Source organism: Pinus tabuliformis, chromosome 3_2, assembly GCF_031772625.1.
Source record: "Pinus tabuliformis cultivar Carrire ecotype Pingquan chromosome 3_2, CPIR1, whole genome shotgun sequence".
Lineage (NCBI taxonomy): Eukaryota > Viridiplantae > Streptophyta > Pinopsida > Pinales > Pinaceae > Pinus > Pinus tabuliformis.
The window spans coordinates 184,712,979-184,725,262 of NC_142302.1; the positions used below are offsets into that span (position 1 = coordinate 184,712,979).

The 12,284-nt window shown below is 40.5% G+C and overlaps 1 protein-coding gene across 3 annotated transcripts in view; it reads right to left on the reverse strand.

Moving 5' to 3' along the window:
* The window catches only part of LOC149180400 (endonuclease/exonuclease/phosphatase family protein), a 442,295-nt gene that overhangs the window by 212,910 nt on the left and 217,101 nt on the right, over positions 1 to 12,284 (reverse strand). For all 3 annotated transcript variants that reach the window (XM_089416116.1, XM_089416114.1, XM_089416115.1), the window contains exons 7-8: positions 5,601 to 5,801; positions 5,335 to 5,486 (exon numbers count right to left, since the gene is read on the reverse strand). In XM_089416116.1, the coding sequence (XP_089272242.1) occupies positions 5,335 to 5,486; positions 5,601 to 5,801 (353 nt within the window). The remainder of the gene's footprint in view (positions 1 to 5,334; positions 5,487 to 5,600; positions 5,802 to 12,284) is intronic.

Below are 12,284 nucleotides of genomic sequence, written 5' to 3' on the forward strand. Positions count from 1 at the left end.
CGCATGAAGCAACAGGTAGATCAGCATCACTCAGAGCACCAATTTCAAGAAGGGGATCAGGGATTTTTGAGGCTACAACCGTATAAGAAAACATCACTCAAAGACAAGGGTTGTCAGAAACTATCTCCAAAATTCTACGGACTGTATCAAGTACTTCAGCGCATTGGAGAAGTCGCCTACAAGCTAGCTTTGCCACCCACTGAAAAAATCCATCCAGTTTTCCATGTCTTATGCCTCAAGAAAGTGATTGGGAACAATTGCAGAATTCAAACCAATCTATCTGAATTGGATGATGAAGGGTCAATCTAGCTCCAACCTGAATAGGTCCTAGACACACGAGAACAGCACCTGCGTGGCCGCATGATCAAGGAAGTCCTCGTCAAATGGAAAGACACCTCTCCGGAAGATGCAACCTGGGAACCAGCCACTATTCTTCAGCAGTTTCCGCAGCTTCAGCCTTGAGGGCAAGGCTATTCTTAAGGGGGAGGGCATGTTAGGGTCCCACCCTAACCCCCTTATTTATGTAGTAGGATCGAGTCATAGTTATAGTTAAGTAAAGAGTCAATAAACCCCATATTAATAAGTGTAAGTGGTTAACCCGCATTTAATGACGGGACCACAGTTAGTTGCAAATGGGCCATGGTATTAGATAGATGGTATTAATAAGAACCATGGTATTGCATGTATGAGTCATATATAAAGGATAGAGACTCCCTGCGAGGAGCATCGTGTCTTATTTGATAGTCGAGCTCTGCTCTATTGGAGGTTGCCCCCTCGAAGAGGCAAGTGAACATTGCTTTCTGAATAATAAAATACTTGCTATTGTTTCTCACTATTGTATGTTCTGGGTATATTTCTTCGCATATTCGGTATTCTAGTATTGTCTTGCAGGTTAAGAGCATAACAGATCCCTAATCAAGAGGGAGCTTGCACTGGATCACCCCTGATTAAAAAGGACTGACAATTGTGTTTTTCTATTTCATGTGTCATGCACTAGACCAGGACTAACAGCTGTAAGTCTAGGTGAAGGCCATGAAGAGAAATGTAAACACATGATATCCTCCCTAGTTGAGAGGGATAAATGTAAACACATGATATCCTCACTTTGGAAGAAAGAATGGAGGATTGGGTAATCATCTAGCATCCAATGCTCTTTGAGGATGTGTAGGGCATCCAATACAAGTGTAGGCAAGAGGACTGACATTCTTTGAGGGTTGGGAACCCAAGATAAGAACAGTCCTAGAAGTTCATACTCAATGAACACCCGGGTGGGTATGTACCTTGAGAGACAACGATGAAGATGTCTATAGTCATTGGTCTCGCCAACATTTTTCTTTGATCTAATGAGAGATAGAGTTGTCAGTCAAGGCCTTGTTGTGGAAACATTGTTGATTACTATGATGCTATACAGATGGGTTACCAATCTGATTCTTCTTATGACAAATTCTTCAGATTGAGAATGACCAAGTACTATCATGAATACCTACCTAGTTAAGAGGGAGTGTTGAAGAGAGTGTAACTAGGTTCGGTCTTCATAACATTGTAATTATGATTTTTGTAAAATGAATTTATTATTCCTTGCTGTATGGGTTTCATGAACAAGAGGTTTATTTATTTATTGGCTCCCATTGAGAGCCTTAAGATGTCAAAGAGTCAATGTCATGTATAGAAAAGTCTAGACTCTAAACAGCCCTCCAAGACAAGCACAAGAAGAAGTCTGCAATCAAAACGATGCAAAACACAGTCACGTCGGCCTGCAAATAATTTAAATAAATAAGCTAAAGAAGTCATGTTGGCTTGCAAATAGAGACACAATGTTTCACACTGTCATGTCGGCTAATTATGGAGAGGAAACAACTATAAATACCCTGCTAAGGTCACCACAGAAAACAAGAATCTCAGACAAGTCTGAAATCTCGGATGGGTACAGGAAGGTACAAATCTCAGTGATGAAGTACAGGATCTCGGTGATGAAGGACAGTGTCTCGGCAATGAAGAACAGTGTCTCGGTGCAAGTGATAAGTGTGTCTCAGCCTCCTTATAACCACAGTCTCAATACTGAAACACAGTCATAAAAGAAAACACAGTCACAGTCTCAGTGAAGGAGATGATTTCAGGATCCCACAGTGGCACACACAGTCTCGGCATAATCATGATGAGAAGACACTCTGTCTCAAAGGTGCAGTCATGATCTTAGCATAGATATGATCTCAATGAAGACACAGTCACAAGGCTATAATATCAGCTACAGGTGCAGTTATGAGACAGTCATGATCTCGGTGGAGTTAGGGACATACCTCAATCATATATACGGAAACCTCGTTGGTATGGTGAAGATCTCAGTGAAGAAGCTGTCATGGTGCAGCTATGATGATCCTAGTAGTGAACAAAGGAAGAGGATTGGTGTCTTGGTCTTGGAGTGGCCTAATTGGTCAAGGGTCATGGTCTTGGTATTCGTCAATTGGAATCTCTATAAGAAGAATTTTGTGCGATTTTTCGTCTCCAAAAGGGAGAGGTTTTGGCCCTGGCAGAATGCCAACATCTTGTGTTCTTGCCTCTTTGTTTTGTTAGCTATTTGATGAACTAAAGAAGACACATTCTAATAATAATAAGTGAAGATTGGAATAAGAAGGAAAAAACACCTCACAAATAGTTATCATGACTAGAAGAATCTTATTAATGCTAACTTCCCTAGATTCTTCAACATTCCATACATGCTTTGTGGTAGATAGGATAAGATAATTTTATTAATATCCACAAATGATCAATAGGTCAATGGGCCTAGAGGGTATAATCAAAGTCGACTACATAGCAAGTGTATAGAACACTCAGAGCCAAAATGTTCTAAAAGTCCAAAATATATGAATGATAACAAAAGAAGAAAAAGAGCAAGAGGTAGGCAAATCCTATTAGACTCAAGGCCCTACCACAACAACAACATCATAAGTCGAAATAAAAGTAGAAGAAGAGGAGGGATAAGAGGCATCGCTAAATTCATCTATGATGGTGAAGTAGTCAATGCAAAGCTCAATGATGTCTCCTAGAGAGTGGCCAAGGCTAAGTGGGGCTGGTCGTACAATCCTAGGAGGAACAATGGAGCAAGAAGACCTATCTGTCCTAACATTAGAGGCCGACCTAAAGAAGCTCATGATGGAGGTATGGCTACTCAAGCTAACTCGGGAGGCTCTACTCCACTAAGAGTTGTTCAAACTCTGAGGTCTCGAAGAGATTGTGTCTACAAATCAAGCAAGTGGAAGTCCATATTTTCATAATGTCACCACAATCTGACTCACAGGTGTAAAAATCAACATGGTGCTTTGTGCCTCCATCAATAGAGATATGTTGTAAGGAAGTAGTGAGCCTAATTGAACTTGACTTGCAAAGGCCGCACAACATCTCTCATCCATGGATAACCGCCTCTTAAACATGTAATGCTAGGCATCTCTAGAGTTCAATCTAGGTAGAAAAAGGTCACAATGAAACACCCAAATCTCAAAACAGGCAATGAAACCTCTCTTGAATCTCATAGTATTTGAGACACTTGAAGAGAAATTGTTCCTCTCAATCTGCTAGAAATGACATATAGTTGGCAGCGCCTCTTGGAGCGTTGGGATGTGGTGATCCGCCTCAGTCCATAGGTGATGTGAGTGAATCCACATCAGACAAACAGGATACAGATGCCATGGACCCATTCACATCTTGAGGGATGAAAAGGTTCAACATGTCATTTCAAGATGCACATCCACCAAGTCATTTTGGCATGCTTTCAGACAGAAGTTCACTTTCTTTTCACAGCTCCACTTCCTTGGAAATCCCCTCTTTCGGGACACTTGGATGGTCAAGGACAGCTGCAAAGACTTCTGCCACACATGCCAACTGTCCGCTATTGCTTTTCTGTGGAAATAAAGGCATAAGGCCACTTTTCATATGGAACCCCCCCCCCCTTAGCTTAGGGAATTGAGGCATTTTAAGCAGAAATTTGTTTTCCATGCTAAGCCAAACTCAGTTTTTCTGGAAAGATGTCAAAACCTTTCCTCTATTGTAGCATAGGCTCATATGCTACCATTTTTGGCTTACTCAGAGAAGGAATCTCCCTGTCATCCCGTTGTTAGATTGCTGTAACTCTCTTTGTATGTAATTCTATGTTCCATAATGTAATATATGCTGCATTTTCAAAAAAAATAGAGAAAGGGATCAAATACATCAAACAAGAAATAGGATGATGCTAGACTGAGTCCCATCAAAGCCCTGGTCGAGAGAATCGAAGAAATCAACTCTAACACTTTTCATTATAGAAATGAAATTCAACTACAAATGAAATACAAATGTTTACAGATCTGTCTACCATCACTACAAAGGTTTAAAAATAAACTTATTAGTTTTAATCTACATTCCAGTCTGTTTACCATCAAGTTGGTAGAGTATATCAGCCATTTTCAATGCAAGTGCTAACATGCAACCAAATTAAAATGGTCCAAGACCATTTTTAAAATTCCCTCTGGAAACCTCACTTATTCAAGTAGGCAAGAGACCTAGCAATTCTGAAGACCCAGCCATAGGAAGAATGTTCATCTACATTTCATCCCTAATTTGCAAAATGCATGCTAAGATGGCTTAGAGTGATCACTGATCATGGTTATACACTCGTCTTAGATTTTGTATCGTACCTAATGATATGGAAAAGAGATACTGATTGATAGTTCTAAATACATTGTTAGGTGCTAATAGATTGTTCTGCTTAAGAATTGTTTTGGCCAGTTGTGAGGGAGTTAATAAGTATTTTGAACCTTGCAAAGTCATCTTCGCTAGCATCAACAATTTAAGAATGGGCACTAATATACATGAGCAGTCATATTACAATCAACCTGTCTTCTGACCTTATCCCACTCAACTAATGCATACCTGGAAAACAAGAATTATTAGCCTGCCTTACTCTATTATTTGTTTGTATGTTGGAGCTACTGCAATAGTTACTTAAAATTAATGAGACAAGAAGTTTACATTTTTCCATTGTGCATCAGAATGATTTTGAATTATATGTTTGTTATATATCTGGCTCACAGACATGTTAGTTTGCTCAAAAGGTGGAGAAGTGTAGGATATAATGATGATCATCTCAATAGCATCAACTGATGATGCTCCTGACATTGATCTGAAATCCATATTGGCATATAAAGCTCCATATTTTCTGGAATTATGAAGGAAGTTCATCCTGTTATTTGATCCTATAGTTCACTGAGAACACATTGAAAAATTGACCCACCAAATTTAATGTTTTAGGTATTTTCTCATACTAATCACTTACAGTGATGTTAAAAAGCCAAAATTACTGACCAATACTTTGTTGCCGCCCAGAAACCCCAGGCATATATCTGACTGCCAAAGATGGAACATGGTGAACTGCAATATCTGGAATTTCTCTCAATTTCATATAAACAGGAGCGTGGTCAGAACCTTCCAGTTTAATACTTCTTCCTCCATGCCACCTGTTAGTAAAGAGAAACATCATCCAGTTTTTAACATGTCAACACCCCTTAAATGCCTGAAGCAAAAGACATCAAGCCTGCATAATCCGTATGCTGACAGATACAGACACTCACCTAGGTGCATTGTCTGGATTGCAGCGCTTAAACTGGGTCAATATATCACACTCTTCTATATGACAAATAATAGAATGATCTTTCTCTGATTCAACATCTTGATGCAAGCATGATCCAGATACAAGGATGAGATCAATTCTAGTACCGAAATTAAATTCTTCAGCACCAGAAGACTGTGACCAGCATGTGTATGCCTCCTTCCTACCAGGAAAATTCCATTATTAGAAGAATAAGTAAAGATGTATAGTAATATTCTATTATATAAAACATAGCATTCAAATGCAGAAAAGGTTTCTAATTCAAGGATTATTTTTCCTTCACATTAAACACGGATCCCCTTTTGTTGGAAGTTTGATTGGTCGAGGAAATTCATTGGTCTCTTGATATGCCACCGCCCATGCTCTTATAATCCCCACCTATCAAAGTAATCACTATGAATAATAAGGTGCCATAATTCATAAGTTGGTTTGAAGTTCACAAATATCGAGCAAAGGTGCAGAAGACATCACAGTCCACCATATTCATAAGTCAGTTTTGAAGTTCACAAACATCAAACAATGGTGCAGAATACATCAGAGTCTAAGGAGCTAACTAGACCTAGGTTTCTCACAATTGCATACGAAGAATAATCTGTGTGCCAGTTCTAACAATTTTCTACCAAAAAGGCCCACAAGGGGAAAAAATATCCATAACCATCAAAGAGGATAAATTTAAGATACTGAGCTCATAGTCAAGAACAGCACAAAGGGAGGAGGCCTAGGGCACATGATATGAACCAAGAATAATGCAAAGCCCATATGTTAAAAATAGTTGCTAGAAGCTAAAAGTAGTTGTTAGAAACAATTATTCTTCAGAGAGATAAAATGAAATTTACCATCAGATGTTAATATTAAATAAACTTCTTATAAGCTAATAAAAGGTGCCAAAACTGCCAAATAACAGACAAAGACCGACTTACATAAAACTGGGAAATGACTATGGTTTCCAAAACTGGTAGAAGTTTTCAAAAAGCCACTTTCAAATTTTATTTTGATTGTGTTGTCAATGTTAGTTTATGGTAGCAGTGGACACGTGTTCTAGTCTCTATGATGTCTAAGAGGCTAAGGAACAGAAGATCTCCAAAACCCAGAAAAGGTTTCACAAGATAAGAGTCAAAAACGCCTTAATTAAATTAATTAGCTAATAATTTAATTATTTCCTAAGTCTAACTTAATTAAGGTAATTTGATTTTGCTCTAGAGACTTCTATTTGTTGGAAAAGGAACTAGGTTTGGTCTTTATATTTATCTTTGCATCTGTATCAATTTGTATTTCATGTAAAAAAAGAAAAAAAAATTATTTAAGCATGGGTTTCATGCTCAAGTCTAGATCAAGCATGTTCTCCATGCTCCTAGGGTCCAACGAGTAAAAGAATTAAATTTGAGTCAACGTCTATTCGGACACTTTGTAAGAAAAACCAAAATGAAATTTTGTCAAGGAAAATAGAGTCAAATTGACCTCCATAAGACCAAGTCAGCCTGCTCAACGGATGTGACCTTTCATAATGACAAACAACTATATATAGGCATGAATCCTCAACCAAAAGGCTAAAAGTTTGTTTATGTTTTCTGAAGTGATATGCGAGTTGCAGTAGCAAGGATATGCGAGTTTCTGTGGAAGGATAAGCGAGTTTCTTTAAAGCATAGATGTGACAAAATGTCATGTCCCTTCTCAAACACATTTGTAATAGAGATTTTCCACACATTCTTGCACAATTTTGGCTAAGGGAAAGAACCCAGCATTTTCGACCTAGGGACTTGGGAGGAAATTCGACTTAATTTGCTTGCTATTGGAAGGTGGGGGCCACCCACGTGGGAATTCAAACTAGGCCACTTGAATGGCTTGGAGGGAATTCGAAGTGTTGGATGGGGGAGCCCACATGAGGCAAGGAAGACCCACAAAGATAAAAGGAGGAGGGAGCTCTCATTTGGATTCATTCTTACATTTTGCAATCAAAATTACTTGACTGTTTGCTCTGTTGTTTAGCTGAGTCAACCGGTTGTTTAGCCACGAATCTATCAAGCGGGAGATTCAACCCTACTTCGGGGGACCATCTGTGGCGGCCCTAGAGAGGCAGTTCCATAAGTATTTTAGGAGTTCCATGAATGTGTTACAACACTACCATTCAGCCACAACAGGGAGTGTGTATTTCTAGCTAGCTGGAGAATATGCAGTGGGAAATTGGAGCTATCGGTGATCAAGCATTTGTCGAGAGAGTTAGAGGATTGGGAGAGCAGGAAAGGGCCAGCCTTTCTTGTGAGTTTCAAATCCAGCAAAGCCAACATCCCAGCAGTTCGAATTACTAGGCTTGGGCACAACGCAGAGGGCCAGTCCAACAATTTCGTGGAGCTAAGGAGCAGGTGCCATAGCCCGGAAACCCATCTGGGCAGTTAGGGGATTGATAGCAGAGGTCAACCCAGCACTCTGGGTCCATTTCTGAGAGGATTTACAAGCAAATTCCAACAGGCCGAGTTTTGCAGTTGCAACTGAAGTTGGGCTCCAAGGGGGTCAAATTTCAGAAGTCTAAACTAGTCAAATTCCTTCACGGGTTTTTTTGGGTTTTCTGAGAGGAGTCCATGCTTAAAGTTTCAGAATTTTCCGGATGTTATTTGGGCTTGAAATCCTAATTCTTATAATTATAGAATTTCCCACTGTAGATCAACAGATTATGCAATATACTAAAGCAAAATACAAGATCTACTTCTACAACAAACTTGCGGAAGCTTAATCAAATATGAGCAAGATCAAATAGAACACATATAACTAAGAATGAGAAAGCAATCACACATGAACACAAAAGAATACTTTGGGGAAAGCCTCAGCCTAAAACCCCAATCTTTGTAATATCATACAAGTGGAAATATGTTCAGATTACACAAAGCTTTAGCTCACAAGCCATCTAGCTCTCAGTACAATTGAACAATACAGCTCACAGACTGAACAGACACAACATATGCCTTCCTCCACCCCTGCAAGCCTCCTATTTCCTTGCGCAATTTCTCTTGGGGTCCAATGTTGCCACCTGTGTGAATTGGCCTCATCACACAACCATCAAACTCAAAAGTAACTGCCCAATCTCCAAGGAATGAATTCCTTTTGCATGCAAGAAATATCCTCAATGGAATATTCCTGCAACTGATAATACATTGTCCCATCACCTGATCTCAATTGGGTCTCTCACTAAACTGACATGCATGAGTTATTTATGAGAGAATATTCAGTTATCTGAAGTCCAGTAGTTACATGCATGCATGCATTAACTAACTAAATTCACAATCAGTTCCACAAACTGTTGGAACTAATCTAACTAGACTTAACTCAGATAACTGACCTAACTAATTACAACTCAAAGTACTACTCATCCTGATCTCCTTAATCAAGGGATAACTTCCTCAATCAATGGAGAAACTGTTGCATGTCTTCACATAGACTTCATGTTTGATTTCCTACAACTAATTAACTCAAGATGAATTAATTATTATTTTACAAACAGTTGCTAAGATCAAATTCGAATTTTAATTCTCAATTTTAGTTCAAGGACTAACTAAAATTGGAATGTATCCCGAAATGCTATTTATAGCGTTGCTATTTTTAGCACTTCTATTTTTAGCATTTCTTGTTGCTATTTTCAACACTCCCTCTCAACAAGAAAGGGATTATCAGTAACCCCAATCATGTCTCTGTGGAACTCAAACTTGCATTTTTGACAATGCCTTAGTCAAAATATTTGCATCATGTTCCTCAAACATACAGCAACAACATGATCCTCTTCACCACACAGTCCCGAAGATGATGGTACCGAATATCAATGTGCTTGGACCTATTATGAAAAACTGGATTCTCAGAGAGTTTGATACAACTCTGATTATCGCAGTAGATTACAGTTGGATCCATCCTCTGACCAAACAATCCCACTAGAATCTTCCGCGTCCAAATGGCCTCGCATGCTACCTGGCTGGCAGCCATGTATTCAGCCTCTGCTGAGTAAGTGCAACTAACCTCCATTTCATGTTGTACCAGGAAACTGCAGCTGAACCAAGGTTGAAGATTCCTCCAGAAGTGTTCTTCCGGTCTAATGGAATCCCTGCCCAATCCGCATATGTGAAGCCCTGAAGCTTCACTCCCTCTGTCTGTTTGTACCACAATCCATACCAAGATGTGCCTCTGAGGTATCTCAGCACATGCTTTGCTGCCTTCCAAAATAGCTTGCTAGGATGAACCATAGCTTGACTCAGTTGGTTCACCACAAAGCATAAGTCTGGTCGTGTGTTCACTAGATACATCAATGAACCCACAAGTTGCCGGTAAATAGTAGCAGCTACTACCTCACTTGAAGTAGCATCCTCCTTCCTCCAATTACCAGCTAGAGGAGTTTGCATGGGCTTGCACTTCTCCATGTGGAATCGCCTGAGTATCTCATTGGCATACTTGCCTTGAAACACAAAGACTTCCCCATCCTTCTGCCACACTTCCATGCCTAGAAAGTAGTGCATAAGACCCATGTCTTTCATCTCGAACTCTCTTGCAAGGTCCTCCTTGCAAGACTTGATCAACTGATCATCACCTGTCAAAATCAAATCATTGACATAAAGAACAATGATCAATGGCTTACCTTCTACCATGATGTGGTAAAGGTTCGCATCTGCTTCACTCTTGATGAAGCCCAACCCAGTGAAATAGTTGTCGATCCTGGTGTACCAAGCACGGGATGCTTGCTTCAGCCCATACAAAGCCCTCTTGAATCGACACACATGCGACTCACGATCGAAGGTCTCGAAACCTTCTGGCTGCTCAATGTGCACCTCTTCCTCAATCTTCCCATTGAGGAACGTTGTATTCACGTGCATCTGATGGATCTTCCAACCCATCTGAGCTGATAGTGCCAACATCGATCTGATAGATGAGTACCTTGCTACAGGAGCAAAAGTCTCATCGTATTCGATCCCCTCGACCTGTGAGAAACCACGGGCAACAAACCTTGCCTTATGTTTCTCAACACTGCCATCAGCTGCCTGCTTTACCTTGTAAAGCCATCTAGAACTCACCACTAACTCGTCTTGAGGTCTTGAGACAACATCCCAAATAGTTCCGAACGATGGAGTCGTACTCCTCCACCATTGCATCAACCCAGACTGGTTGTTGCACTGCCTCCTCGAATGAAGAAGGCTCAAACTCTACACACTCCCCAACCAAGGTTGTGTAACTAGTGTACCGCTTGGGCGACCTCCTCTGTCTGCGCTGAGAAGATGGTTGTCCCACATTCTCTCGCACATCTAGCATCAATCTGTTAGCTTCCCTTGAGCTTTCCACCCATCTCTGGAAGACTCAGCATGAGTGGATCTCTCCACTCCCAGATCCTCTGCATGTGGCTACTCCGCATCACTCTAAGGCTCCTCCTCCTTAGGAACTAAAAGTTCCTCCTCTGCATGCAACTTGAGCTCCCTCTCAAGTGATATTCGCATGGCTTTCTGCTCGTCGAACTTCAGATCTATGCGTGCCACTGTCCTCTGACTGGTGGGCAAGAACACCCAATAGTTGTGGGGTGTATCAGTTTACCCCACAAGTATTCCCAACTCAACTGTTGGATCTAGCTTCTTCCAGGCATCTTTGGTCACATGACAATAAACCGAAGATCCAAAGATCCTGAAGTGACTCACATCTGGTCGCTTCCCAAAAAAGGCATCCATAGGTGTCCTCATTCCCAGTATACGGTGTGGGCTTCTATTCTACAAGTATATTGCTGTATTGCATGCCTCAACCCACAAATGGAGTGGTAGGCTTTGGTCATGCAACATCGCTCGAGTTGCTCCCACAATCGATCTGTTCTTCCTTTCGGCCACCTCATTCTGTTGTGGGTTATGGGGTGTCGTAAACTCCCGTTTAATTCCTTCTGCAGCGCAGAAGTCCTTAAACTGTTGGGAGACATACTCTCCACCATTGTCACTACGCAAGGCCCTTATTTCCTTTCCAGATTCTTTCTCTGCCAAGGCTTTAAACTCACAACACCGCAAGAAGGTCTGACTCTTCTTTTGCATAAAGTAGATCCAACATCTACGAGAAAAATCATCAATAAAAATAACATAGTACCTTTGTTTAGCGGTGGAGGCTATAGAGAATGGTCCACAAACATCTGTGTGAACTCACTCCAGGATTGCTCCAGCTCTACTGTCTCGATCCTGAAAGGAAGATTTCGCATACTTACCCAAGGTACAACCTTTGCATGTATCCGTCTGCTCCAGTTTTCCCTTGGGAAGTCAAGTAGAAATCTGTTGCATGATCTTCAGGGCTCCATGGTGCAAGTGGCCCAATCTTCTATGCCATAGCTCACCAACATCTTGGCTCTGCACCAACTCAGCTTTGGAACTCAATGCATCACAGTCATCTACCTCTAGTTTGTAGAGATTCTTTACTCGAATCCCAATCCTATTGGTCTATCCAGTGCCAATATGCCTCAGGAATACCTTTACTAAATACTACATCATAGCCTTTATCTTCTGTACAAATTTTGAATAATTTAACACATATTCAATGGAGATTATCCTGATCATGTACTATTGCGGAATACATAAACAATACATAAGCTCCTCTATGTTGATCATCAATTTAGCAGCATCAATAACAATAAAACATCAAGAGCATTCACACA